The sequence below is a fragment of the Rhinoderma darwinii genome, chromosome 9 (assembly GCF_050947455.1).
Source record: "Rhinoderma darwinii isolate aRhiDar2 chromosome 9, aRhiDar2.hap1, whole genome shotgun sequence".
NCBI classification, from domain to species: Eukaryota; Metazoa; Chordata; class Amphibia; order Anura; family Rhinodermatidae; genus Rhinoderma; species Rhinoderma darwinii.
The window spans coordinates 37,305,298-37,333,130 of record NC_134695.1 but is presented as its reverse complement, the minus strand read 5'-3'; the positions used below and the strand labels follow the sequence as shown (position 1 = coordinate 37,333,130).

At 39.9% G+C, this 27,833-nt stretch overlaps 1 protein-coding gene across 1 annotated transcript in view; it reads left to right on the top strand.

Moving 5' to 3' along the window:
• The window catches only part of ZNF423 (zinc finger protein 423), a 248,870-nt gene that overhangs the window by 203,308 nt on the left and 17,729 nt on the right, over positions 1 to 27,833 (top strand). The window contains exons 6-7 of the mRNA XM_075837507.1: positions 15,682 to 15,813; positions 21,097 to 21,212. Coding sequence (XP_075693622.1) covers positions 15,682 to 15,813; positions 21,097 to 21,212 — 248 coding nt within the window. The remainder of the gene's footprint in view (positions 1 to 15,681; positions 15,814 to 21,096; positions 21,213 to 27,833) is intronic.

The following is a 27,833-nucleotide window of genomic DNA, read 5'->3' as shown; positions in this document are numbered from 1 at the left end:
GGAAAACCTTGGAAACAGCCAGTGTCCATGTGGCTTTCTGCAAACATGTAGTGTTTATCAATATGAGTTTAACAATGTTCAGTGACTTTGTGACTGTGCTTTTAGGTAGAAAATTATATACTTTAAAGAGGTATTCCCAACTCAGACATTTATGACATATGCACAAAGCATAGCATAAATCTCAGATAGATGCGGGGGCACACACGTATTTCCAGAGTTGGGGGCACTTACACCCGACCCTACCTGGTGAAGTTGGTCACAGTATCCAGGCGGATAATAATCCTGTGGATATGCCATCAATTTCTGAGTTGGGAATAACTCTCTAAGGATGGGGCAACGGGGTGATACCACAATAGCCAATACTGTGAGTGGATATAAATATATATTCACAGATGAATGATTTCTCATTGATTGTCTACCAATGAATTTTTTAGAGTTACCTGAATTTTGTGTCGGCTTTGTAAAACATTTATTACATTTCTTGAATTTAAAGAAAAAGACTTCAGAAGACATATCAAATCACAGCCATCATCCTATAACCTTTTTTTTTTTAGAAAATAATGATCCTTGATTGTAGCAATCACTACTACCTCCAGATAGCAACTACATGTCCCATTATGTCTTTCTTAGGCATCACATGGATGTGATCTGGTTTCATCAGCAGCTACAGTATAGTTATAGAGGCCATTCCAACTTGTGAATGGGATGCTGAAGAGCAATAAGTGCAGCTCAAAGGCATCGGAAAAGGCACAGGAGAGGCAGGAGGCTGTGCTCTGTCCTGCAACATGCATGGCACAGGCACTGTGCAAACTCCGGCCCACTGCAGGCAGGGGCAGAGATTATTGGTTGGCAATAGCCTTGCATCATCTGCAGGGAGCAGTGGAGGTGTTTCCATGACCACAGCAGAATACACAGGGGCATGTTTTCGGTTGGCACCTTGTGCATTCTTTGATTGTTTCCATTCGATGGATCATACACTCACAAGATTAGCGCTAATTGACGGATGATTCTGTTAACATGACATCTGTGATAGGCATTCGGCGTGTACCTTTTATTACTATCGTGTGTACTACAAGCAGTTTCCTTTGCATACGTAACCATAGTACCAAGACAATTCAGTAGGAATGTAAATCGGAGCTATTTGCATGTTGAAATTCAAGTCATGCAAATGCAAATTTTTAGGAATAAAATTAGGATTTTGCCATTTATACACCAGTTTGTATCGATATTGGTCAGATTGAGGGCCACAACCTGTGGGTAAACCCAGCTCTAGTCATCTGCAGCTATGTTTTTGGCTTTCTTACTGAACGACTAGTACTCAAACAGAACTTTATTCCGACCTGTGATAAATTCTTCATAAGTCATATTGGAACAGCTTTTTTTGTGGAATGTTCTAGAAGAAGGTTATAGAGTGGTCCTGCACGCTCTGCCAGTAAAGACTGATATCTGCAATGTATTTCTAGCTCTCCCTCCCTTCAGCTCTCCTTCCCTTCAGCTCTCCTTCCCTTGTTCTCCTGAGGTACAGATGGCCACATTTGCAGGTTAACTAGAACAGCTGGAGACACATTATTAGCTTCCTGCTGCTAACTCTTATTTGCTTAGATTCTCCCCAACCCCCCCAAAAATCTCATAATTCTCAACTTGTAGACCAGAAACAATATTCCTCCTTTTATCAATCTCATTCAGATGTATTCATTTGTGTTGTTTACTTGCAGAGGACGTCATAATTATCACCCTGTTCTATTTAATACCGTAGCATAAATACATAAACTGTTATAGGAATGGCAGAGGCCAACGTCTCCAGGGAACCCTAGACAAATTTTTAATGTAGCGCATTTGTCTGTGGTGTCAGATTCTATGGTATATCATAATGTTGATAAATTTCACTGTAGGAACTGACATTTTATAGCATTAATCCTAGTGGTAAAAAAAAGTGATGGAATACTATCTTTATGCAGGAAGGAGCTGTAAGCGATGACAAGAGCGGACATTGAAGGTGCACGGAAATGCTTCTAAAGTAAAGGCTGTGCATCACCTTGTCATCTGTAATGCATTTCCATTTTCCTTACATTTTGGAGCTTTCGTCTGTATCTTCAAGAAATTCCTGCAAATGAAGGCCAAATAAATACTGAAAAAGGTTATAGCAAAATTAAAATCAAAAGCTTATTAAGCATGTAACCTATATATAAAAACTGATATAATCTTTCTTTAAAGGGGTTTTCCGAAGAGATAAAATCTATGGCCTATCTTCAGGAGAGGCCATCAACAAGTAATCTGTGGCAGTCCGAATCTCGGAACACCTGATGATCAGCTTCTTTAAAGGGGCCTCAGCGATTGTTCGAGCTCGGCTTCCCCTACATTCCTTTCACTACTCCATACGGTCAAAGGCTGACACACTTGTAGCGGCGGTTTATTGTGAGGGTATGTTCACACGGCCTATTTCCGGCCGTTTTTCGGGCCAAATAATCGGAAGCAGAACGCCTCCAAACATCTGCCCATTGATTTCAATTGGAAAACAGCGTTCTGTTACGACGGGCCGTAAAAAAGCAGCCGCGAAAAAGAAGTGTAGGTCACTTCTTGGGACGTTTTTGGAGCCGTTTTTCATAGACTCGATTGAAAACCGCTCCAAAAGCGGCCGTAAAAAACTGCGAAAATCGCAAGTGGCTTAAAAAACATCTGAAAATCAGGAGCTGTTTTCCCTTGAAAACAGCTCCGTATTTTCAGACGTTTTTGAGTTTGCGTGTGAACATACCCTAAAAGTCTTTTCCCATTCCTTTTGGCATCTACCGAGCACGTATGATATTTTTTTTCTCCATAGGAAAGGGCAGCATGGGCTTTCCCATACAGTGGGAGGCCGCAAAAAAAAGTATACAGCTGGTATACGGTTTGTTTGTTTTTTTGCATTGGGGCACTATGGATGGCATAACGTTGGAGCTTTACATTTGGAATATACGTTGAGGCGAATGCACCCAACATATCCTCATAACGTGGTTTGAACAGAGCGTAATATAAATTAACCTCGATGCATAAGGCTTGTGATTAAGAAGGTGGCAGCGCCCATTAATAATACAAAACTCTATTCTGCCAATATGTATGGCAGATTAAAGGACCAGTAAATGTTTTGGTACGAAAGGTTGTATAAGTTTGTTTTTTTATCCGACAATACTGAGCATGCCAGGGCTGTTGGCGGTGGAATTAATTTTTTCTCTTGATCCACATACCAGGTGATGCCCCTTTTTAATTTAGATTTTTTTCTTATTTGTATCTTTTAAGCCTTATTCACAGGACTGTGTTCGGCTTGTGGGGTATGGACTGTATGTCGGATGCATTTCCCGTACCGAACACCGTTCAGGGAGCCGGACTCCTAGCATTGTAGTCATCCATGAGTCACTGCCTCCCCGCGGCACTACTGTTCCGTACTGAAAACATGATTACAGTATGCGACAGTATTCCCACGGGCAGGCAGGGACTCCTAGCCTATAGATAACTATGATGCTAGGAGTCCGGCACCTTGTACTGTGTATGGTTCGGGAATTGCAGACGAAATACAGTCCGTCTCTCACAAACTGAACCCGGCCGCGTAGATATGGCCTGAAAAACATTTTCAAAGTCAAAGAAATGCCTTCTGCCGAGCCACTCACAGGGCATTTTATTTTCTCCTGTCTATAAGGCTGAACACAATTCCAAAAGCTTCATCATTATGCAAATTAGCTCAATTGGATTTGCTCCCACAGATGCCTCACCAGGCAGCAGAACGACAGGAGGCGTCTTCAACTTGGATTAATTTTAGGCATAGAACGGCCTTTCTGCCCTCGCAGACGCCAATGCCCATTTTAATATAAAGTCAAAATGGAGCTTTGACACCACTTTGGATCTCAATAAACCAAATGCGCTGTTATTCCCCTCTGGAATCCAGATAAAGAGACTCTAGGTATTATTCAGTACGATAAATAGAACAACCCCTTTTTTGTGATTTGAGGTCTGTAATGCCTCATCACTTAGTATATACCAGCTGAGGGAGTGATTTCTCCTTAACAAGCTTATAAAATACTTGAGTAATTTGTGAATTTATTGGAGAGCTGATTACAAACATCCCCTTATGTACACTTCAGCGCTAAATTAACATCTCCAATAACAACAGGATATCTTGAAGCTTTTTGTATCCTTTTTGATGTTTGACACGATGTTATATTGTTTGTTTGCAGGACAGGTGTTTGTCCCTTATGTCAATAACTCTTGCTCTGTGGTGGTCACTTTACTGCATGCACAAGCTGGAATCTGTCATCGAGATATTAAATGTTTGTATGAAAGAGTTTTAGGCAATCGTTTCATGAGCAAACAAGTCCCCGGTGTGTATTATTTATGGTGGATTCACACTCGGCGTTTTGTTGCGTTTTTAGTTTTGGTTTTTTTCTGACATTTTTCTCCCCATTGGCTTCTCTATTGAAAAAATGCATGTTAAAAATGTTACAAAATTTTAAAAAAAGCCACCAGCAGCGCCATGAAAGACGCGTTGCGATTTTAATACGCTTTTTTTGTCGTGAACTACGGTAAAGCCGTACCATTTTGAAATGCATAATGACATTGTGCAGTACGGAAAAAAAACGACCTGGAATTTTAGATAAAGGGCGCCACAGTTATCCATAGGCTTAATGTGGTATTGCAGACACTGCAAAATTCCTGATATTTCTATTGAGGTACAGTTCACGTGCTGCACATTTTCTCATTAATTTGGCACAAGATTCATGACCAAGTACATTTCTTGCGTGAGAAATAAGCAATGCATATTCATTCCTATGTCCCGTGTGTGGTATCTTTAAGTAACTGAAAACAGGATTACAGTACGGGACAGTTGTCCGGCAGCGAGGCAGGGACTCCTAGCGTCGTACATAACTATGATGCTAGGAGCCCGGCACCCTGCACTGTGTTCGGTCCGAGACTTGTGGCCGAAATACGTCCGTCAATTACAGACGTAATGACCTCGTGTGAACATACCCTTACTGTACAGGGTCCTTGCACATAATATATGCAGTTCCTTACAAAAGTGTTTACCCCCTTTGGTGTTTTTCCTGTTTTGTTGCATTGCATCCTGGAGATTTTAAATTTGATTTTAAGTAATAGACCTGACAAAATAGTCCAAATTGTTTACAGTGAATTAAAAAAAATACCTTGTTTAAGAAAAAAAACGTTTTTATTACATATTTCCGAATCGTCCTCAGTAGCACCAAGGGTTATGTGTTCCAACCCGAAATAAAGGACAGAACGTACCAAAAAGCAACAATTAATTAGTTGAATAAGGTCCCCCGTGTGCAATCTGTCACATGATCGGTCACATGATGTCAGTATAAATACACCTGTTCTGAAGGAGCTCTCCAAACAGGGCAGAAAGTTGTGGAAAAGTAGAGATCAGGGTTGGGTTATTAAAAAAATATCCCAAACTTTAAACATCCCACGGAGCACCATTAAACCCATTATAACAAAATGGAAAGAATATGGCACAACTACAAACCTGACAAGAGAAGGCCGCCCACCAAAACTCACAGACCTGGCAAGGAGGGCATTAATCAGAGATTCAACAAAGACACCAACGATAATACTGAAGGAGTGCCAAAGATCCACAGTAGAGTTGGAATAATCTGTCCAGAGTGGGCCTTTATGGAAGAGTGGCAAGAAAAAGCCATTTCTTAAAGGAAAACATAGAAAGCACTTTTTGAGTTGATAAGTGTAGCAGACTTGCCAACCACATGGAAGAAGGTTCTCTGGTCAAATGGGACTAAAATGTTACTTTTTGGCCGTCATGGGAAATGCTGTGTGGTGCAAACCTAACACTTCCCATCACCCCAAGAACACCATTCCCGGGGTGAAGCATGGTGGTGGCAGCCTCATGCTGTGGGGATGCTTTTCTTCGGCAGGGACTGGAAAACTGGTCGGGATTGAAGGAAAGATGGATGGCAGTAAAAACAGGGCAATTCTTAAAGGAAAATCTGTTTGTCTTCCAGAGATTTGAGACTAGGATGGAGCTTCATCTTCCAGTAGGACAATGACACTAAACATACTGTAAAGGTTAACGCCTCATGCACACGATTGTTGTGCCTCTTGGCCATTTTTGACGGCATCCGAGTGGCACCCGATAGTCTTCACGGGCCCATTCACTTTAGCGGGGGAATCGGGTCCGTGAAAAATGATCCGAGCCTCTGATCCGAAGAAAGCTAGGACATGTTCTATCTTTCCTCAGATCAATGATGGGACTCGGCCGGCACACACGGTCGTGTGCATGAGGCGTAAATGGGAAACATTTAATTTAAATGTCTTGGACTGACCTAGTCAAAGCCCAGACATCAATCCAATTGAGAATCTGTGGCATGAGTAGAAGACGCTGTAAACCAACGCAACCCATCTAATGTGAAGGAGTTGGAGCAGTTTTGCCTGGAAGAATGGTCAAAAATCCCAGTGTCTGGATGTGATAAGCCAATAGAGACAGACCACAAGAGACTTCCATCTGTAATTGTAGCAAAATTTTGCTTCTCAAAGTATTGACTTTCAGGGTGTGAATACTTAAAATTCTCAGTTTTTTTTTTTTTATTATTATTTGTCACCGTAAAAAAAAAATTGTTTGCTTCTTCAAAGTGGTAGGCATGTGGTGTAAATTAAATGGTACAAATACTCCAAAACTCCATTTTAATTCAAGGTTGTAATGCAACAAAACAGGAAAGACATCAAGGGGGTGAATACGCAATTATTTTTAGTATTTCTAAGGCAGACTTCTGGGGTTAAAACCATGCTGATCCACCTAGTGAAGTAGATCTAGCTACAATTGAAATTATATTAATACTCTGTACTGTGCTGTCCAGTTGCTTGTAGACTTTAATGTCCCAGAAGAGTTTATCGCACACATCCTGCATTTTTTCATTTCACTACATTTCATATATGATTCACTATCCAAGCAGGAAACTGTATTTTATCAAGGGACACCCTGGTGCGGTGCATAAATTTTGCCTGCAAAAAAAACAACCAAACTCTTTATGTACAGTACTAGCATCTATTGTTTTGTCCTTGAATGGCCATGTATGAACCGCTCTAGTATTGTCCTCATTCTGTGCACCTGGGCTCCTAAGGGAAATGAACGGGTTGCTATTTTTGTGGCTAATGGTGGCTTTAAAAAGGGCATCACTGTCGAGTTGCGTAACTGGCACAACAAAACGAGTGCTTGTCACAGAGGATCAGTGAGATCCTGCCACCTACTGTTCCAAAACTCAAAAGGAGGCTCTGATCCTGTCAAATCCAGCCAAACCTCCAGAAAATATCTCCACTAGCAAGTCTCCAGATGCACAGAGCAAGAGACGCTGACAATTATCTGTTGTCAGACCAAACGTAGCACTGACAAAAACAGCCAAGGAGGAGGATGTCATTGGTAGTGTGCTGAAGCAAAGAAACAAACGCCACAGGATTTCGGAAGAAATGACTTCTGGTTTTTATACTTGCGAGCTTGAGTGACGTAATTTTGTCCAGGTGTCTAAATACAATAGGTGACATCTTGTAGAAAAGTGTATTCCCATATGGATGCTTCGCTTTGAGAGGGCATTTTTTTTTTTAGCATTTCAATATTCTGTGTGGTACCCGACTTATGATAATTCTTCCTTATGCTTGAAGTCTTCTTTATAGTTTAGAAGTTTGAGGGCACATATCTCATATTAAAGGGATTCTATTAGTGGTCAACAATGCGAAAACAAGAGCCTATATTCTATGCCAACTTTCTAATACAGTGGGTGTTAAAATTTGGTTTACAAGTGCTGTCCTCTGGGAACATGACTGCAAGACGGAGGGCTGTTTACCCGCAAGTCCATACGCACTGGGATACAAGTATAAAAATGGTGGACTTCCCTCGACATGATTATATAATTAATCCCTCTCCCTGGAAATTTTAAACCCCTTTTTAGAGCAAGTGGAGAAGTCTTTCATAAAGCGCTTTACCCATATTGATCCATTTAGATTGTAAACTCTACCTCTCTCCTTTTGGCCATATTCACACGGGGTTTTTCAGTCGTATTTTGGAGCATAAAACGCTCCTATTCGCTAAGAAATACACTTCAATACGCCTGCAAACGACTTCTTATTGATTTCAAAGGGAAATACACTTTTTAGTTAAAGTGAGGCGTATTTTTGCGCTGCTGAATTAAAAAAAAGGCCTCGCAAAAATGTTTTGTTAAGAAGTGACTTGTCACATCATGAAGTATTTTCCAAGCTAATTTTTCCCATTGCAGCTTCAACAAAAGCTTTTAAAAATAAAAAATCCTTTGAAAATCTGCTCCAAAAACGCCTGGAATTTGAGCCTCGTATTTTTTAGCCTGGACATCTGCCATGTGAACATGGACTTTCTCTCATTGTATGTTCATTTGTTTTGATTTGTCATTTTACTTGTTACTACCCCAATTGTAAGGCGCTGCAGAAAATGTTGGCGCTACATTAGAGAACGATTATTATTATACCGATCGACAACATAGACCAGGAATTTAGAATAGGCCAAAACCATTTGCATTCATATAAAATATGCAGGCAAAGTTTCTTCTGTATGAAAACTCCTCTCTTTTTATGTACAAAGGCAATGGGACAGAGAAAAGCCTAAACCCCATTCCAAGGTGCATGGACTGTTATCACGGAACACTCCAAGAAATATTGCTACACCGTGTTCTACCCAGTTCCGGGCCGGGGTGAACAATGCATGACTGTGGTGTTCTTTGAATCTCTGAGTCGTGCATTGCCCCTCAGGCCATACTTGCTATATAAGGTTTTTTCTAGAGTTCACTTTTAAATGTGACTTAGGCTCTGTGCAAATCTGCTTTCTTCTTTTCCGTTGTTTTGATCCTTCATCGTGATGGATCCGTGGCATGACGAATGCCAACGACGCCCGACAGACCCCATAAGGGTCCATTGGATTTCCGTCATTGTGTCCGTCATTTTACCAGACAAAATAGCTCTCTATGCTGCACTATTTTGTCTGCCAGTTTTGACCGGATATGCGCTGGACGCTCCTGAAACAGATGTGAACACCGCCTTCCATTACCGTGTGAATTGCAACTTCAAGGGAAACTCATTCGGTCATCTGTATAAATCCTCTCTGCTAGATATTACGAGATGCAGCAGAAGGCTGTTTTTTTAATAATTTTTTTTATACATATGAGCAAGTGGTAAATGACACCTTTCCATCCAGGCAATGTCATATTAAAATTCATAAACCATCTTCTGTGACTTCTAACCAGAAGCATCATGTCTTTTAAACTGATGAGATTATTCAGCTTTTCTTGATGTTCAGATAGGATCCCTTTTATACCTTTTTTATAGTTTCGTTTTTTTGTGTTTTTTTATACTTTTCACTGTCATTAAGTATATCTTAGGTCCCATGCACACGATCGTATTTTTCATCCGTAATTACGGACACATTCATTTCTATAGGCTACAGACACTTTTTTGTATCTTTACAGATGGGTGTCCGTGCCGTAGAAATTATAGAACATGTTTGTTTTTTTTGTCCGCAATTACGGCACGGACTATCCATAGCAGTATATGGGCCCTTCCATAATTACGGATGTGTAGCCGTCCGTAATTACAGTAGCGTTGCTATTCGACACCAGGGGTTTACCCTAGATTCCTCCCTGTTTTTTAGTGGATCCGTAAATAGGGATGCATTACGGATGCAATACAGACCGTATTTACGGACACCCTTCCGTATATGCCGATGATTTACAGATGACTATAAATGTAATATAAATTTACGGATGACTGCAGATCCGTATTTACTGACCGTATTTACAGATGGATGAAAAATATGGCCTTAGGCCCCATGCACACGACCGTAAAAATCGTCCATAATTGTGGGCCGCAATTATGGTACGCAATTACGGACCCATTCACTTCTATTGTCCACGGACACCTTACCGTTTATTTATGGGAAGGTGTCCGAGCTGTAGAAGTGTACCGCAAAAGATAGGACATGTCCTATCTTTTGCTTTCTACGAGGCATGCTACCATAATTTGTATAGGAGCACGGAGCGAAAATGCGGGCGGCCGGCCGTGCCCGCAGTCACGGCCCGTGGTTACGGGCACGGACGTGTGCATGGGGCCTTAGTCTGTAAAGAAAAACCTAAGGTAAATGATAAATTGCCGGAAATGTGTGTTACAGAATTATGGGTTGAACCTCTGTCGTTTTTATGCACTCCCAGAGCGGTAGATTTAATATGACAGATGATGCTTGTGTTCATCCTCGATATACAGATGGAATTAGCCTTGTTTTCTCCAGTCTCTGTAACACCCTCTATTATTTTTTTTTTCTTAATATGACCAGATTATTTTTCGCTTGAATTCTAGCTGTGGCCCCCAGTGGCCCATGGATGAAAAAAAGAGAGAAGGGTCAGTTACAAGGTTGAGTTCTTTCAGTGTTTCCATAGCAACTGACCTAATGCAAACCCTGGAGACTTTTGGAAGGCTCCCTAGGTGATAAACTCACTGTCCGCACTATCAATCCCAAGCCTTTGAGAACCCCAGTGTGCCTCATTGTCAGAGAGCTGTTTTTATAAGCATATTTGTCCCTACTGTGTCAAGGTAGGACTCGAGACCTCATTTGTGCCTTCGGAGCCCCCAGGAGTTAGTGGATAGTCCCATTTTTGCCTGACACACATCGGAACACAACCTCACGGGAAATAAATGAAGGGAGCTCAGCGTTTTCCTCATGGATTAATTAGAAAGTAGGTAGGAACAGAAATATAGGGCATTCAAAGGATTTGGTGATACAGAAATAAACAGGGAGAGGAAGGATTTTTTTCCAAGCACAATATAGCAACAAAAATACACTTAAATCCCATACTTTAATTTCTTCTATAATCTCTTTGCATTAAAAGCATCTCATGAAGTTACTTCTGCTGCAGAAGTTACGTCTCTTGACCTTATGGGTGCTCTGCAGCCTTCCGAGATGGGTTTTTAGGCTGATGTTGTTAAATATGAAATCTCTGAAACAAATAACTAGCAATTTGCAGCATTAACGTGTCACTATTTTCATTTGCTGAATGTCATCGTAGCGACGGAGACCTGCGGAGATGACACAAGTGACATACATCGCATTGTGCATCAGTGTACGGTGCAGAGACCTTTGGATATACAGGGGAGGGGGAGGCTTCAGACGGTTTACAAGCCATGAACCAGTCTATGCACCTTGCACTTTAATGATATCTCAGGTTAGCCTCGCTGCAATGGGGTCCCGAGTTTGATCCTTCCAGGTTGCGTTATATTCTCCTCATGTTTTGAGTGAGCTTCCGAACACATTTTAGAAACACGCTTAGTTTGCAGAACCATTGTGAGTGTATTTTCTCTATTGTGGAATATCTTAAATCCATTCATATAATGGTTAATAAATATCATAAAACAATACAAATAAGGCGGCATTTGAGGCTTCAGTTGGGGCTATACGTTTGGAGTTTTTCCAGACATATACAGAAGACGGATGCTACTGTCTAGGAATACAGCGGCATGCGTCACCTATAGGCTCCTATTATAAAAAATATATATACCGCGCGGTATAGGTTTTTTTTCAGGGATGCCTCTGTATTAAATAGCGACATGTAATACATTATTCCATACAGTAAAAGAAAAAACTATTGCCATTCAATGAGTCAATGGTGCCCTATGGATAAGTTTGACGTATGTCCCGGAGTATGTGCCGAGCGTAGATAAAAAAACATTATGTGAACTTGGTACACACACATATATATATATAGTTTTATTGTTCCATGTGTAACCTCATATTACATGAATTCTTTTTTTTTTTTGTTATCTGTTATCATTTAGTAGCGAGGAATACAAATGGCTTGCACAAAATAATTTCATATTTTTCATGTGTATTTTGATGTACTTTTATTTTTCTTGATAAACCGCATTGTTAAAGTTCTGGTACCCTTTTCTATGATCTTATTAAGCGCGCCAATGTTGGTTTGTGTTTTCCCTACGCCATATGTAACTGTAACTAGTTAATGATCCATTGTCCTGTTTCTGAGCTTGTGTTTGCCTACTTTAGTCCACACCGCCACCCGGCATTGTGCTGCAAGGAGATTTGTTAATGTAAAGAATAAAAATAAGATGCTAGGGAGAATTAGCACAGGGTCTCGTGTTACAGCCTAATGACAGGGGGCACCAGCGCCAATCCTTCTGAGCATATATGCGCTTGCTCATTTCTACATTTACAGCCATTAGCAAGCTGTAGATTGGCACAATTAGAAAAGCAATTGATGCATCAGCTAAATACTTATTATTAATTACATTGCATGCCCACCAGGAGGTTTCTGTAATTGCCACAGCCCGTAAAATTGTAAGAATTGTTGAATGCATCTGTGCCTCGTGACAGATTTGCTTGGCTCAAAAAATACAAAATCCAATTATTATTATTACTTCGTTTTTTCGGTTCATAAGTGATTTTTTTTTTTTAAAGGCCACGGCCAGTTAATGTTATGCAATACATATTCAGAATAAGCCGATTTAATAGTCGTTCTACATGAGAGTTCACACGCCATATTTTCCGTCATTGCAAACCTATTTGCCTAAGCGAGTTAGAATCTAAATGTATTGTACGCGGTACATGCCAGTCGAATGCATTTGAAGAATGAGTATTGTGTAGTCAGTGCGGGGAGGTCAATGCCGCTCTAACAGGCACTAAATTATGTGCCAAAAAAAAATTATACAAATTCCTGCCTTTGACATCTCCAGACACCGCCCAGGTTTCACCTTCAGAACTCTCATAATCGGCTCTGATTTGTATCCGTGCCCCCTCCCTTCCAGACCGTTATGGAAATAAGTAGTTGTCTGTCAAGGATCAAATGCTTTTGCAGACAAAAGTAGGTAGTGAGAACATTACAGGATACTATCATCTCCCCATGATACTTGTGCACAAAGCTCTCTCTGTGCCTCTTTTGGCCTGACATAGTTTCAGCCTGACAGAATCCAGCAGGCCTGCTTGTTTTAAACAAGAGCACATCCTATTATTTTTTTGAGTAGTGAAGTGGAAAATGAATGCTTATTACTCCGCTATTCATTTTTTATTTTTTTTAAGATAATCGTATTTGCATCACTCAATGCTAATGGATCACATTTAACTTGTTCGGCATCTTTATAGCAAAGGGGGTTAAGCAGAATTTGGAATATTTACAAATATTTGTGTTGTAAAAATGTTGACATTTAGAAACCGTATAAGGGTGTGAAGATGAATACTAAAAAAATTTGTGAAATTGTATCCGTAAAATGGCTTACACTTTTTTTTTAAATGGACCGTATTTTTTTTTTTACTGTTGCCGATTAAATATTGAAATATATTTAGGTTTTCTATGTTGCAAAAATGAAATATTTATTTTTAATATTTTTTAGTTTTTGTTTCTAAATTCTCTTTTATTGGGTAATTCAAGTTTGTTTTATGTAATCAGTAATTGTCGAGTCCAATGTAAAACGAATCTATAAACACACAGGATAAAGCCTTGTGCCTTCCCTGTTCGGAGAAGCAGACATCACATTATCTCTGACACTGGCTTGTCACATGAAGAGAACAAGGGCTGTGTTAAGATGTCATAGGCACCTATGTGTTCATACATTATTCACGAGACCTCCTTTGTGAGATGTGTGTCCACATAAGTGTTTGATTTTCTTTTTTCCTACACAGAGCTCTCTATAGTGCAATGTCTAGAAGTGAACACATGCAAATCTGTGCATTGTATCTACCAAGAATGAGGATTGTGCAAATGTGTTTACTATGCCGTAAAACACTGGTTATAATTTTTTTTTATGGTTGCAAAAGAAATAAATAATGGAATCCTGTGAGAATTATATAGACCCCCGGGGATAAGGGGGAGTTTTTACTATTCTAGAGATATTATAAAATCAAAATGTTGTATCATGACTTGGATGTAATACAATGCCAAACTGCAGTGCTGATCAATGGCTTAAAAAAAAAATTGAAATAGAAAATGTTATTACATTTAAAAAAATGTAATATATATATATATATATATATATATATATATATATATATATATATATATATATTTTTTTTTTTTATTTTTTTTTTTATTTAGTGTGTATAGGCAATGACAAAACTGTATATTCAGGCCAATATAAGACTTGCTTAACATTGTTATTTTTAATTTGTGCATATTTTAGAATGTTTACAACGTGTTTTACTTTTTTTTTGGAATGTATTTTTCTTAACTATCGGCAATTTTGTTTATACTTTAAATGACAAAATGAGGAGTTTACATTTTTATGTAGTTATTTGTTGATATCTGCACTTCATGCCAGTTCTACACTTTTAGGAGGCAGAATCGTAAACACATTACATTACAATGTGATAGTACATTCTCTGCTTAGACTAAGTTCACATCTGCGTCAGGGCTCCGTTCCCACGTTCAATCGGAGCTTTCCGTCGGAACGGAGCCCTGACTGACACAAACTGAAACCATAGGTTTCCATTTCCATCGCCTTTGATTTCAATGGTGACGGATTCGGTTCTAATGGTTTCAGTTTATCTCCGAATCAGTTTATCTTTGACTACGGGTATTCATCCCGTCAAAACAACGGAAACCTTGCACAACGGAGACCAACTGAAATCATTGGCACCGGATCCATCACCATTGAAATCAATGGGGATGGAGACGGAAACCTATGGATTTAGTTTGTGTCAGTCAGGGTCTCCGTTCCGACGGAAAGCTCCGACGGACGTCGGAATGGAGCCCTGACGCAGATGTGAATGAAGCCTAAGTTGTTAAGTGAATGATATGTCCAAGTCAACATCAAGGGGCAGATCACTTTATATATATATATATATATATGTGTGTTTGTGTTCTGTATTTATTTACACATTCATGTCTATGGACGCGTTTTATACATCGACTTCAATGAATAAGGGGTCCTATTGTTTATGTATGTTGTGCAAAAATCTCACAATTGTAGAGATGGTTAAAGATGTGTTACATATATTTAGTTTCTAATGTGTAACTGACTGAGAAAACCACCCGCAAGATTCCTTAAAATATGTTGCCGTTAACTACAGTAGATATGTTTACAAAATGAAGTATTTTTCGCTCCTACGTCTAAAATATCCATCAGACTACAAGCTGTAACGTGTCCTATGACCTCATTTGACCCCGCAGTTCATCTCTAAGACCTTATTCACTAGGAAAGAGCAAGCAGAAAGAAAATGAGGACTTTTTCTGATTTTAAATAGATATTTGTTAATGTATATATGTCCTGTCGCCCCAACACTGCTTGACTAATGTATCCTAACAAAGAAGTAAATTGCTTGCAAAGCAGCCTACAGCATTCACAGAGTGTATCAATGCTTGTGTGACAGCTCTGCGATCTGCAGAAAAACATGGAAGGTCCCTAGACTGTAAGACAAAGATGTACAGAGCTCGGCTAGAGTTAATGCTGCGTACCCTTCCTACCGTAGCCAGGACCGAGCCGGAGCTTCAATGGAGGCAATGAATTGAATGTCAATTTCCTTTTGCGTCTGATGAACTTTAATTATAATGAGATATAGTGTTTGACTACAGATTTTGAAGTAGTGCTGACTGTTTGTGCTTCGGAGCGTAATGCTGCATTTCGGATACTAATCTGCTGTGTCACTAACAAGTGTGTATCATTTGAACCTTGCAGAGGAAGGAATCAATCACGAGTGCAAGCTGTGCAACCAGATGTTTGACTCTCCAGCGAAGCTCCTGTGTCACCTGATTGAACACAGCTTTGAAGGAATGGGAGGAACCTTTAAATGCCCCGTTTGTTTCACAGGTAAGGGTAAAAATTGCAGATCAAGATTTGATCGCTTCAGGTTTAATTGAGGGATGATACCACAGATGAGGTGATCCATAGCACCAAGCTTATTTGATGTCTCAATTAATAGGAATAGAAATAACAGTAACGTTATGTCTCCCATTTTCATCCGTTCGTCTGCCATTAGGGTCTTGATTTGATTCCGGCACAAGTCTATTTTCACTTGCGTTCCAGGACATTTTGGTTTTGTTAATTTCTTCTTTCTGGACTGTATATTTGTACTTGCTTGTTGGCCCAATTTTACCGCAGATGATGTCATGGGGAGTCATACAATAGAGACTGGATTTCCCAGGGAAGTTGAGGTCCAAAGAAAAATCCCCTGGGAACCTTCGGTTGGACAGTTTTTCTGGAAATAGACACCAAATAAAAATTCTTGACATATGATTCTACTTGACTGTTTTTAATCTGACATTCTACAGAGACTCCTTTGTCTTCAGAATATGTGTATTGAGACAGACAGAACATTGTAAGGTTGTGAAGTAAATCAGTAAAAGCTTCAGTTTCTTTGATAATTAGTGATAATTAGTGAATAACTTTGTTTTTATAAGGCTTAAGGTTTTGTCCTCTAGGGGGAGCTATCTTATGCTACTAAATGTATTGATTGTGGCAATGTCCTTGCTGCTGAAAACATTAATAATTACTTTTGTAGAATTCACTTTTCCTTGAAAGTAAAGTTCTAGTTTGGAGTCCGTTGGATGGCTATTTTAGGGAATTTCAGAACTTTTTCCATAATACAAGAATCTTAATAGTGGTATACTGAAATTAGATTTCCTAATTTAAATATTCTTTAAAGTGTACTCTTACCTTTTAAACACAATTTTATCATTCTTACTTGCCACAATACACAATTGTCCCCTCTTCAGGTATAGCACATAACCCTGCCCCTGCATACATTTGGATGGGGGTTATTGTTCTTTTCAGTCTTTCATCCAATAGCTGTTTAGAAAGAGTTGGCAGTAGGGAACCCGGGAGAACCAGTTACAATATATTTAAAATTCTGTATAATCCTCTCATGATATTCACACTTTTACAGTCACAAATAACGTCATATGTTCTGCTTACCATGAAAGCGAATCCATGACCTGCACTGATTGTTTCCACAGATACAAACAGCAATAAAAACTTGTTTGCAAGGGGTTTGCACAACCTTGATCTGAGCGCCACAACGGTAGATTTTGCTGCTAGAAGAAGCTGCAATAAAATGTGGACATAATGTATATTACACGCTTACAGCACCTTTACTTTATATAAAACTTTGTAACTGATTATTTTTTTTATACAATATTCTATTCTATTCTACAGGGTGCGCCATTTATATGGATACACCTAAATAAAATGGGAATGGTTGGTGATATTAACTTCCTGTTTGTGGCACATTAGTATATGGGAGGGGGGAAACTTTTCAAGCTGGGTGTTGACCATGGCGGCCCTTTTGAAGTCGGCCATTTTGTATCCACCTTTTAGTTTTTTCAATGGGAAGAGGATCATGTGACACATCAAACTTATCGAGAATTTCACAAGAAAAACAATGGTGTGCTTGGTTTTAACGTTACTTTATTCTTTCATGAGTTATTTACAAGCTTCTCTTTGTTTACAGCCATTGACATGTCGCAGAGGTTAACACGTGAGGAGCGGATAGAAATTGTGTTGATGTCTGGTGAACGCAGTACCCGGGTCATTGCAGCAGATTTCAATGCAAGACACCCTACAAGACCACCCATCTCCCATGCTACAGTTTGCAAACTGCTTGCCAAGTTTCGTGAAACTGGTTCAGTGTTGGATTTGCCCAAATGTGGACGCATGAAAACTGTCACTAATGAAGAAACATCAGTGGCTGTCCTAGCTTCATTCAGCAAGAGCCCACAGCGTAGCACTCGCCGCATGTCACTGGAGAGTGGCATCAGTCGAACATCCCTTCGGCGGATATTAGCTACTCACAAATGGCACCCTTACAAACTCCAGCTGCTGCAGCATCTCAACGAGGATGACCCAGATCGACGCACTGAATTTGCAGAATGGGCAAAACAAAAATTGGAACAGGACCCTCAGTTTACACAGAACATTTTGTTCAGTGATGAGGCAAACTTTTATGTGAATGGTGAAGTTAACAAACAAAACCACCGCTATTGGTCTGACACTAACCCACATTGGATAGATCCCTCCAAGACTGTTGGAACACAAAAATTGATGGTATGGTGTGGTATATGGGGTACAAAGATAGTGGGGCCATTCTTCATCAATGGAAACCTCAAGGCCATGGGATATCTGAAATTGCTACATGATGATGTGTTTCCCTCTTTATGCACTGAAGCTGGCACGTTCCCTGAGTTTTTCCAGCAAGATGGTGCACCACCACATTATGGGTGTCAGGTCCGAGCATTCCTAGATGAACAGTTTCCTGGAAAGTGGATTGGTTGTCGTGGGCCAGTTGAATGGTCCCCTAGGTCTCCTGATCTGACCCCCTTAGACTTTTATCTTTGGGGTCATCTGAAGGCAATTGTCTATCCTGTGAAGATACGAGATGTGCAGCAACTGAAACTACGGATACTGGAAGCCTGTGCTAGCGTTTCTTCTGCGGTGTTGCTATCAGTGTGTGAAGAGTGGGAGAAGAGGGTTGCATTGACAATCCAACACAATGGGCAGCACTTTGAACACATTTTATAAGTGGTCAGAAACTTGTAAATAACTCATGAAAGAATAAAGTAACGTTAAAACCAAGCACACCATTGTTTTTCTTGTGAAATTCTCGATAAGTTTGATATGTCACATGACCCTCTTCCCATTGAAAAAACTAAAGTTGGATACAAAATGGCCGACTTCAAAATGGCCGCCATGGTCAACACCCAGCTTGAAAAGTTTCCCCCCTCCCATATACTAATGTGCCACAAACAGTTAGTTAATATCACCAACCATTCCCATTTTATTTAGGTGTATCCATATAAATGGCCCACCCTGTATATTATTTTCTGGAGCTACATGGTGACATGAAATGTGATGTCATTACAGAGCATCATCCTTTTCTGTTGCAGCCAAAGTATTGCATCAGAGAGATGCAATGTGACTGCAAGGTAATGGGACACTACTGTCATGTTTCTTTGCCTATTGGTATCAATAGCTGGAAAAGCAGGCTGCTAAACTGCTGTAGTAGTAAATGAAGATACCGGATCATACGAGTGATCAATTCCTCCATGTAGCCCTAACTTAAATTCCAGTAGAAGTTTTTAGAATTTAGAAACCATTTGGGACACATAAATTGTGCATTGTGAGTGCTTTTCTCATTGACGTGCCCCATAGAGGAAACACCTGGGCAATTCCTTGGGCTCACAATTATATCACCAATGTCTTCAGGAAAGCCTGTAAGCATGCCCTGTTGGTGGTATTTGAGGACTGGTGCTGAGAAACATTGCCTTAGAAGAGACAATTATGCACAAAACATGATCAATCAATGAGGCTGAAAGGGTATTTTGAGTACATTCTTTCAGTAATGTTTCTCACATATTTAATGTTTGTTGATTTTAAGATCATCATCATTAAAGGGGGTGTCCAAAAATCGACAATCCACAGGATAGGTAATAATTGTCTGATCGCTGGGGGCCCCATCACTGAGACCTCAATTGATTGCAAGAACAGGGGTCCCGAACACCCCATTCCTGTTCACTGCTCGACCACCGTGAGGAGAACATTGAATGGAGCGCCAATCGGACTTGCGCCTGCCACTACAACTCCGCTTCTTCTGTAGACTTTAAATGGAGTGGCAGGCGCATGCTTGAGTGGTGCAGTGAGGAGGAACGAGGGGTTCAGGACAACTGTTCTCGCAATCGGTGGGGGTCCCAGTGGTGTGCCCCCCAGATAACAATTATCATTTATCCTGTGGATAGGTGATAATTGTCAATTCTGGGATAACCCCTTTAAGGTAATTTTGTAGACCTACTTAGTTATTGGTTATTGATAAGTTAGCAAGACGTAGAGGACAGATGGAAGGGAGCATGACGGCAGAGTCAGACTACACAGGGTCTGTTTGTTGTCTGTTACCATGGATATGCAAAGGTTTGTGTAGGAGGTGTAGACCCAGAGAACCACAATTGCGCGGTATGAAAAGAAAATGGCTTTACACAACAACAACTTAGTGTTTATTCTTCATCCTTTTATGATATACATCACAACAGCATTAGTCTCATCTGTAACATTCAGCACAAAATACAACTTAATGTGTTTACAGGTAAAGCTCCACATCCCGGCATGTCATGTGTAGGAGTTTGCCCCAGAACATAATGAAGAGATTGCTGTGAAATGCATGATTGACCACAGGGCAGCAGTCTGAAAATTAAAACAAAAGGATGCAAATAGATTATGTGATGCTACACATCACGAATAAAACCTCCACAGAACATTTATAAGGCTTTTGTGATGAAATCCCTTTGATTTTGTTACGAGGCGTAACTATATTAACTGCTTCAGCTCTAGTCATTAAAAAAATAGTTGACCGCATGCTGATTGGCAACTAATTTCCATCTCCGTTATGTATGCAATAGATTTGTATTTAAATAATCCTATAAATATGATATGGCATATGTTGACAGTATGGAAGCTATGGCCTTGTCATCACATTTAAAGAGCATCTCACCTAAAATATATATTAAAAAAAAATACCTTTCAATCCTGCTGACAGGTTCCCTTTAACTATTTATTGATTGCCTAACTCCACTAAACTTTTCCCCACTACCATGCCTCAAAGAAGCTGAGATCGGGGAGTATTTTTTTTCCCCCACACTGGAGAGCGTATGGTTAATGGTGATCTTCTAAAATAGTGCATCTGCAGGGTTAAACTCAAATTGAATTGAATGTTTACACCTTTTACACAAGGGCTCCACATTGACATTTTGGGCGTCTTCGAGTTGCCGTAAAATCACGGATTTACCGTTACTGGCACATGACTTCAATGTTTCCCTATGTAAAAAAAAATTAATTCTGACTTTTACAAGATCACTTGCAGCTTTCTTTCCCATAGTGAAACATTGAAGTTTCGGTCGTAACACAATTTTACTGTCACTGTGGAGGTCTAGCCTAATTTCTGGTTAAGGCTGGGCCATCGTTTTTGTGGCACATGAAAATTGTGCCGCTTTTATGCCTCTTCAGTGTATCCAGACAAGTCCCCAGGGACAGAAGCAGTTCTCACATAGTTAACAGTAGATGTTGTGATATTCACATGATATTCATGTCTAATTTTGATCTTCTCTTTAGTTTTTGTACAGGCAAATAAGCTACAACAACATATATTTGCAGTACATGGGCAAGAGGATAAAATCTACGACTGCTCCCAGTGCCCACAGAAGTTCTTCTTCCAGACAGAGCTTCAGGTAAACTTTTCTGATAATTACAACGTGAACATTATTCCTCTCCACATATAATCCTCTCATAATTACAGAAACCATGACAAAGTCGGAAATAAATCTGCACCTCCGTGTTTAATATCTCTCACTGTTGCCTTTAATAACTTTTCGTGTAGGTGTGAATGAAGATGGTGGTAACTTGTGGAAGTGGAGAGAAAGGCTTTACTATACCTGGGCATTGTGTAACAAACTTTTAAAAGGGGTATTCTAGCGCACAACATTATGTCCATGGTATAAAAACATTCTAATTGCTGGAACTAATTTCCAAGTATAGGATTTTTTTCTGGCTGTTTTAATTAAATGTTAAGTTTTTAAGTTTTGAGCAGCTATTGGATGAGAAAACGCTTGTAACCACTTCAGGCCTAGGGCTTCTAATAGTGATAATGGCAGTCTGAGAGTTTCTTCTTTACACTCCTTGGGTTTTCCATCTATCGATATTGACCGTTAGACGTGCTTTGGCACTACGTAAGGCCCTGTTCACATCATGTTTACGTTTTTGTTTACGTTTAGCGTGTACATCGGGAAAGCTCCTGACGTACACGCTACATACGACCATAGGGCTCTAGTGCCAGACGAAGGCCAAACGAGTGTATTTTTTGCCTCTGTCTGGTATACAGCAATAAAAAGTTATGGAATCGTATAATAGACTATGCTATTCCATCCAGCGGAGTCCAGTAAAAGAACGTATACGTGTTTTTTTTAATATAGTAGCCTATTCGGCACAGGCTGAGCATTTCATGATGTATCTGTTAAACAGGTGCATTTATAGCCTATAGGGGATGGATTTGATAAACGGATGACTAAGCGTGGCATCTATCACCCATATAATGGCATCTGTTTAACGGATACGTCATGAACTTCCATGCCTCCTTTTCATGGTGTATCTGTTAAATGAATACCATTTTAGCCTATGGTTAATGGATGCCACTGTTAGGCATCTATCACAGCCTACGTATAGCGTAAACGTCAAGAGCTTTTCCTGGCATATATGTCAAACTTTGACCAAAAACTTAATTTGCACAGCCCCTAAAACTGTTCGCAATCTGCAAAGCTGTTTGTTGCAGGTGATATGCACCATGTTTAGCAGTTTTCAGGACCTTCTTATGCCAGTTTTCATTCTTTAACCCGTTCGTGACCGCCCATTAGTGTTTTAACGATTGCCACTAACGGGCTTTATTCTGATGCAGTAGCCTTTTAACGGCGCTGTATCGGAATAAATAAACCACGCCGGGAGTAGTTAAATCTCCCTGCTCTCAGCTACCAGAGGTAGCTGCTCGAATGGCGAGATCGAAATAAGTGTCGATCTCGTCCATTTAACCCCTCAGATGCGGCACTCAATAGCGAGCGCTGCATCGGAGTGGTTTTGGGGGGGCACCCTGCGATAAGATCGCAGGGTGCCAAGGTCTTCTATGGCAGCCGGGGGTCTAATTAATGCCTGCTAGACCATGCCAGAGGCATGGCCTAACAGATGCCTGTCCGTTTTGAACAGACAGGCAAGTAATACACTGCAATACAGAAGTATTGCAGTGTATTATCAAAGCGATCGGATGATCCCATAGTGAAGTCCCCTAGTGGTACTAATAAACAAGTAAAAAAAAAGTTTAATAAAGTTAATAATATATAAATAAAAATCCAAAGTGAAAAAAATTAAAAACCCATTTTTTCCCCTTACAAAATACTTTATTATTTAAAAAAAAAAAAAAGAAGTTACACATATTAGGTATCGCTGCGTCCGTAATGACCCCAACTATAAAGTTAGTACATTATTTAACCCGCCCGGCGGGTAAAAATCAATGCAAGAATTTCTGTTTTCTGTGACTCCTGCCTTAAAAAAAAATTTGATAAAAAGTGATCAAAAAGACGCATGTACTCCAAAATGGTACAAAAAAAAAAACAACTACAAGTCGTCCCGCAAAAGAAAAGCCCTTATACAGCTCCATCGACAGAAAAATAAAACCGTTATGGCTCTTCAAATATGGAGAACAAAAACAAATAATTTGAAAAAAAAAAATGTTACCGTGTAAAAGTAGTAAAACATACAAAATCGACATAAATTTTGTATCGTTGCAATCGTAACAACCCGATGAATAAAGTTATTGTGTTATTTATACCACACGGCAAACGGCGTAAATGTAGGACGTAAAAAAGTGTGGCGAAACTGCAGGTTTTTTTTCTAACCCCACCCCCCACAATAAAAGTTAATAAAATGGAATCAATACATTATATGTACCCCAAAATGGTGCTATTAAAAAACACAACGTGTCCCGCGAAAAACAAGACCTTATACAGCTATGTTGAGGCAGAAAAATAGGCTGGTCACTAAGGGGTTAATACAATGATACACGAATCCGTATGTCTTCGATCATGAACCTACACTAAAGCAAAGTATTCGAAATTTTCCAATTTTAAGTTGATCTAGTGAAGAGAAGGTTCATGCTAAGATCATACTGGCAGGTCTGAGCCTAACTGGCGTGATACTTTCCCACATGATGTACAAGTCCTGCCTAGCCCTCATACTGCCTATATAAGTGACCTCCTTCTCTTTTATAGTATGTGGTTCAGTAAAAAATAGTGTGGTACCGTGTCAGCCAGAAACAATATGCAATGTTAAATACTTTTGTGTCTATATGCGAGCTTTCAGAACACAGGGCCCTTCGTCGGTTTTACAAATGCCTGAAGAAGGAGCCTGTGTGCCCTGAAAGCTCGCATATAGAACTTTTATGGTTCGCCAATAAAGGTATCATACCTATTATACGTTTGTCTTTTTTGACACAAAAGTATTTAACATTGAATATAGTATGTGGTAAATACAGTATAATGCTCTGTGAATTAGACTTTGTAGTGCCTCATATCATAGTGTCGATATGACACGTTACCTCATAGAAGATAACCAAACCCACACGCGCACCATGAGAACATGTTATCGGTTCTGTTTGTTTGTTCAACGTAATGTCTTTCCTGTTATTTTGGATACCGTCCGACGGCTTCACTTCCTCCACACAGTAATTCTCCCCCAGGGTCTGTTAATGCCTATTTGTTTTTCAGTTGACATCTGTACAGCAGGTACCTTTTTAGAATGAGATCGAGTCAGGGTAAATCATCTGTGCATCATCCCAATACAGGGAGAACACGTCGATTGGTCACAAAGCAAAAGTGTCTCTGTTCACCTCACATGCTACTCCTCTTATTTGGTGTTAATCCGTATGAGTGAGCCCTGTGTTAGCGATTCTCTTAGGAGATTAGGCACTCTGCTGTATTCACTCAACTGGAAGCAGTTTGCAGCACACAGCCCTTCTTCCTCCTCACTAGACATCCATGTTCTTACAATCATAGCTAATACAGACCATTAATTCTTTTGCTTTGCACCTTGGGTTTGACATGAGAGACAGAATTGTTTGCTAAAGACACATTATACGTAATAGAGCCGACAAATGGCATCAGTTATAAAAATTATCTAACCGAAAGACTGGCCTTGTTGCTAATAGCAACCAATCACAGTGCAGCTTTCATTTTGCCACAGCAGTTTGACATAAAAGCTGAGCTGAGTTTGACCAGGCTGTTTTTTTTTTTTTTAGTTTTGATAAATGAGGCCCAATGGGGAGTAGTTGCCCATAGCAACCAATCAGATTGCATCTTTCATTTTCTAATTTGCCTTATGAAAATAAGAGCTGGAATCTGACTGGATGCCATAGGCAACTACTTCGCTTTTCCGTTGCACTAATTTTGACAAATTTTCCCCGATGTGTTTTCCTTTGACCGCATTCAAGTGCCATTTACTGATGGTATACCTAATAAAAGTAGTAGTACTTCTGACATTTTGATGATTTCATGAAGAAACCCAAAATTATTAATACACATACATCAAATTCTGATTTTAACTGAGTCGTAAACTATACCTGTCATGACAGTCTGAGAAACGCAAAAGGTACAGAAGAATTTTCTCTTGGCTCTGATAAAGCCACCTGTAAACAGATGTGTTTTAGGGTATGTGCACACACACTAATTACGTCCGTAATTGACGGACGTATTTCGGCCGCAAGTACCGGACCGAACACAGTGCAGGGAGCCGGGCTCCTAGCATCATACTTTTGTACGATGCTAGGAGTCCCTGCCTCGCTGCAGGACAACTGTCCCGTACTGAAAACATGATTACAGTACGGGACAGTTGTCCTGCAGCGAGGCAGGGACTCCTAGCATCGTACATAAGTATGATGCTAGGAGCCCGGCTCCCTGCACTGTGTTCGGTCCGGTACTTGCGGCCGAAATACGTCCGTCAATTACGGACGTAATTAGTGTGTGTGCACATACCCTTACAGAAACTTCTGCGGCTCTGACTGACATCCTAAACACTAAAACCCTATCTATATCCCATGTAGCTTAGGGCCCTTTTACCAGGACTGATTTTGTGCACAGAAACGCGTGCAGATCGATAATAACATGTCGATCAGCACCCGTTTGCTCCATTCACATGTAGCAATGATCAGGAGTATGGGGACAGTCAATCATTAATACTATCGCTCGTCCCCATTCAGTTTGCATTTTGTAGGCAACTCATCTCCCGTTTACATGTGGCAATGTGCTGCCCACAAACTATTATTATTTTTTTTGCTTCATAAAAGATCAGATCAGCCGACAATAGCCCATTTGTCAGCTGATCGCTGCCATGTTTACAAGGGCAGTAATAGGGAACAAGCGTTCTGACAAGCGATCGTTTGGTCAATCATCTTCCCGTGTAAAATGGCCTTTAGACTTTAAAGTGAATTAACAGGAATTTTATAGGACATCAAAATATTATTGGTCGGGACACCACAGCCCCCTCATTGTTGATCTTGATAAACTTAAGCTTCTACGCATCCCAAGCTCAGCCCTATTTACTGGAATCGGGCTGAGCTGCCGTAGAAGATACAGTTGTATCTATGACAGCTCCACTGTGGTACATAATGCAACATAGCCTTCGTTCATCTAATCAGTGAGGGGTACTATGAGTTGGATCTCCACCAATCACATTGTAACACCCTATCTACTAAAATACACTCGTGTAAATAAGGCCTAAGGTAAAGCCTCTTTAGGGTGTTTTTGTTTTTTGGTTATTTTTTTTTCTTTTGTTTTTTCGCTGCATTTTTTTTCTGGTGTTTTTTTCATGTGGTTTTGGTGGAATCAAAGTTGGATTCTGACTGGTTGCTATGAGGCCTAATGGTTGTTTGATTACTCTAAAATGTTAAAGCACTGGAACAGGAAGGGTTGCCATAGGCAAACTGGCACAGAACTTGATGACCAGTGTTTACAATTATTTTATTGGCAAAATATATCTGTTCTGACATTAGATAGGCCATATCTGTATACCCAATGGGATTTCTTTTTTCTGCGCTCTCTAGAGAAGGAGAAAGGACTGTTCGTGTGTCGTGATCATGAAGCATTTGTGATATTGCTCCTACTGTTGCGTTATGAGGGTTCACTTCTGAGAGCATTTGCTATAATATGGAAACAGAAAAAAACAAATTCAAGTACTGGGTTTTCTGCTGGTTCAAAGCCAGTGAAATCCTGTCACTGCTTCTATTTTCAACTTGGTAAATACTATAAACCAGTGTCCTGATTATAGTCTTAATGGCCAACTGTTTTACCCAATTAGCATTCTTAATTACACGGTTCCTAATTTCATAAGAGCTGCGCATAGCAATTCAGTGCAAATATCAGCTTTCAGCGAGCTGGAAATTCAAATTTCTAGTTGTGAGTATTCAGTTTATATTGTGGTGTAACATGAGAAGAATATCAAAATGAAAACTTAGTCTGAGGCTATTAAACTTTACTTTTGTGAAAAACTAAAGTTGGAAGGCACAGAATCTAGAAATATTATGGATTTAATGGTCTGGCCTTCTCCATCGTGAAGTGTAACTACCAAGCCCCCCGTTTCCTCATATTCATGTACTTTTAAGGGCAATTCGGGGTTCAAACCAAGACATTGGCTACATGACCTTCCCAATTTTAACAATCAAGCTGCAGTCCAGAGGTATTTTATGGTCTCTTGTGGACTGCAGCTGTCACTTGCCACAAAAAGTCTTAATATAGCCCCGGCCTTAATATTAATACTTAAGTTTTAGAAACTATCAAGAACCCTGGTTTACAAATTAAGGCAAGTATTAAAGAGATTCATCACTAACCTGACTTCTGACCATACACGTCATCAAGTCTCTCTGGATTATATCCTATGCAGGTGCATGGAAGTGTTGTCCTATTTTCTATATCCAATGTGTCATTCATGATGTGTGGCCAGAAGCAGGCTTATTAAAGAACCCCAATTCTTTATTCATAAATTAGGTCCTTAATTCCTCTTTAGTGTATTCTATAAGAGATGAGCGAATGATGATCTAATCTTGAGAAGACACTTCATATGGGCTAGTGGGCAGCATAAAAATGATATATAGCAGGTTTACCATTAACTGTAAGGTGCACATATGCGTAATCCCAGTACATTAGACCATGTCTCCAGTGCAGGAGTGGGATTGACTGCCAATGTGTTGAGTTTTGTGGTGGTCCGGGCCTTGCTCCCTTGATGGCACCAGTGCCTTTCTAATGAATTATAGTTTAATA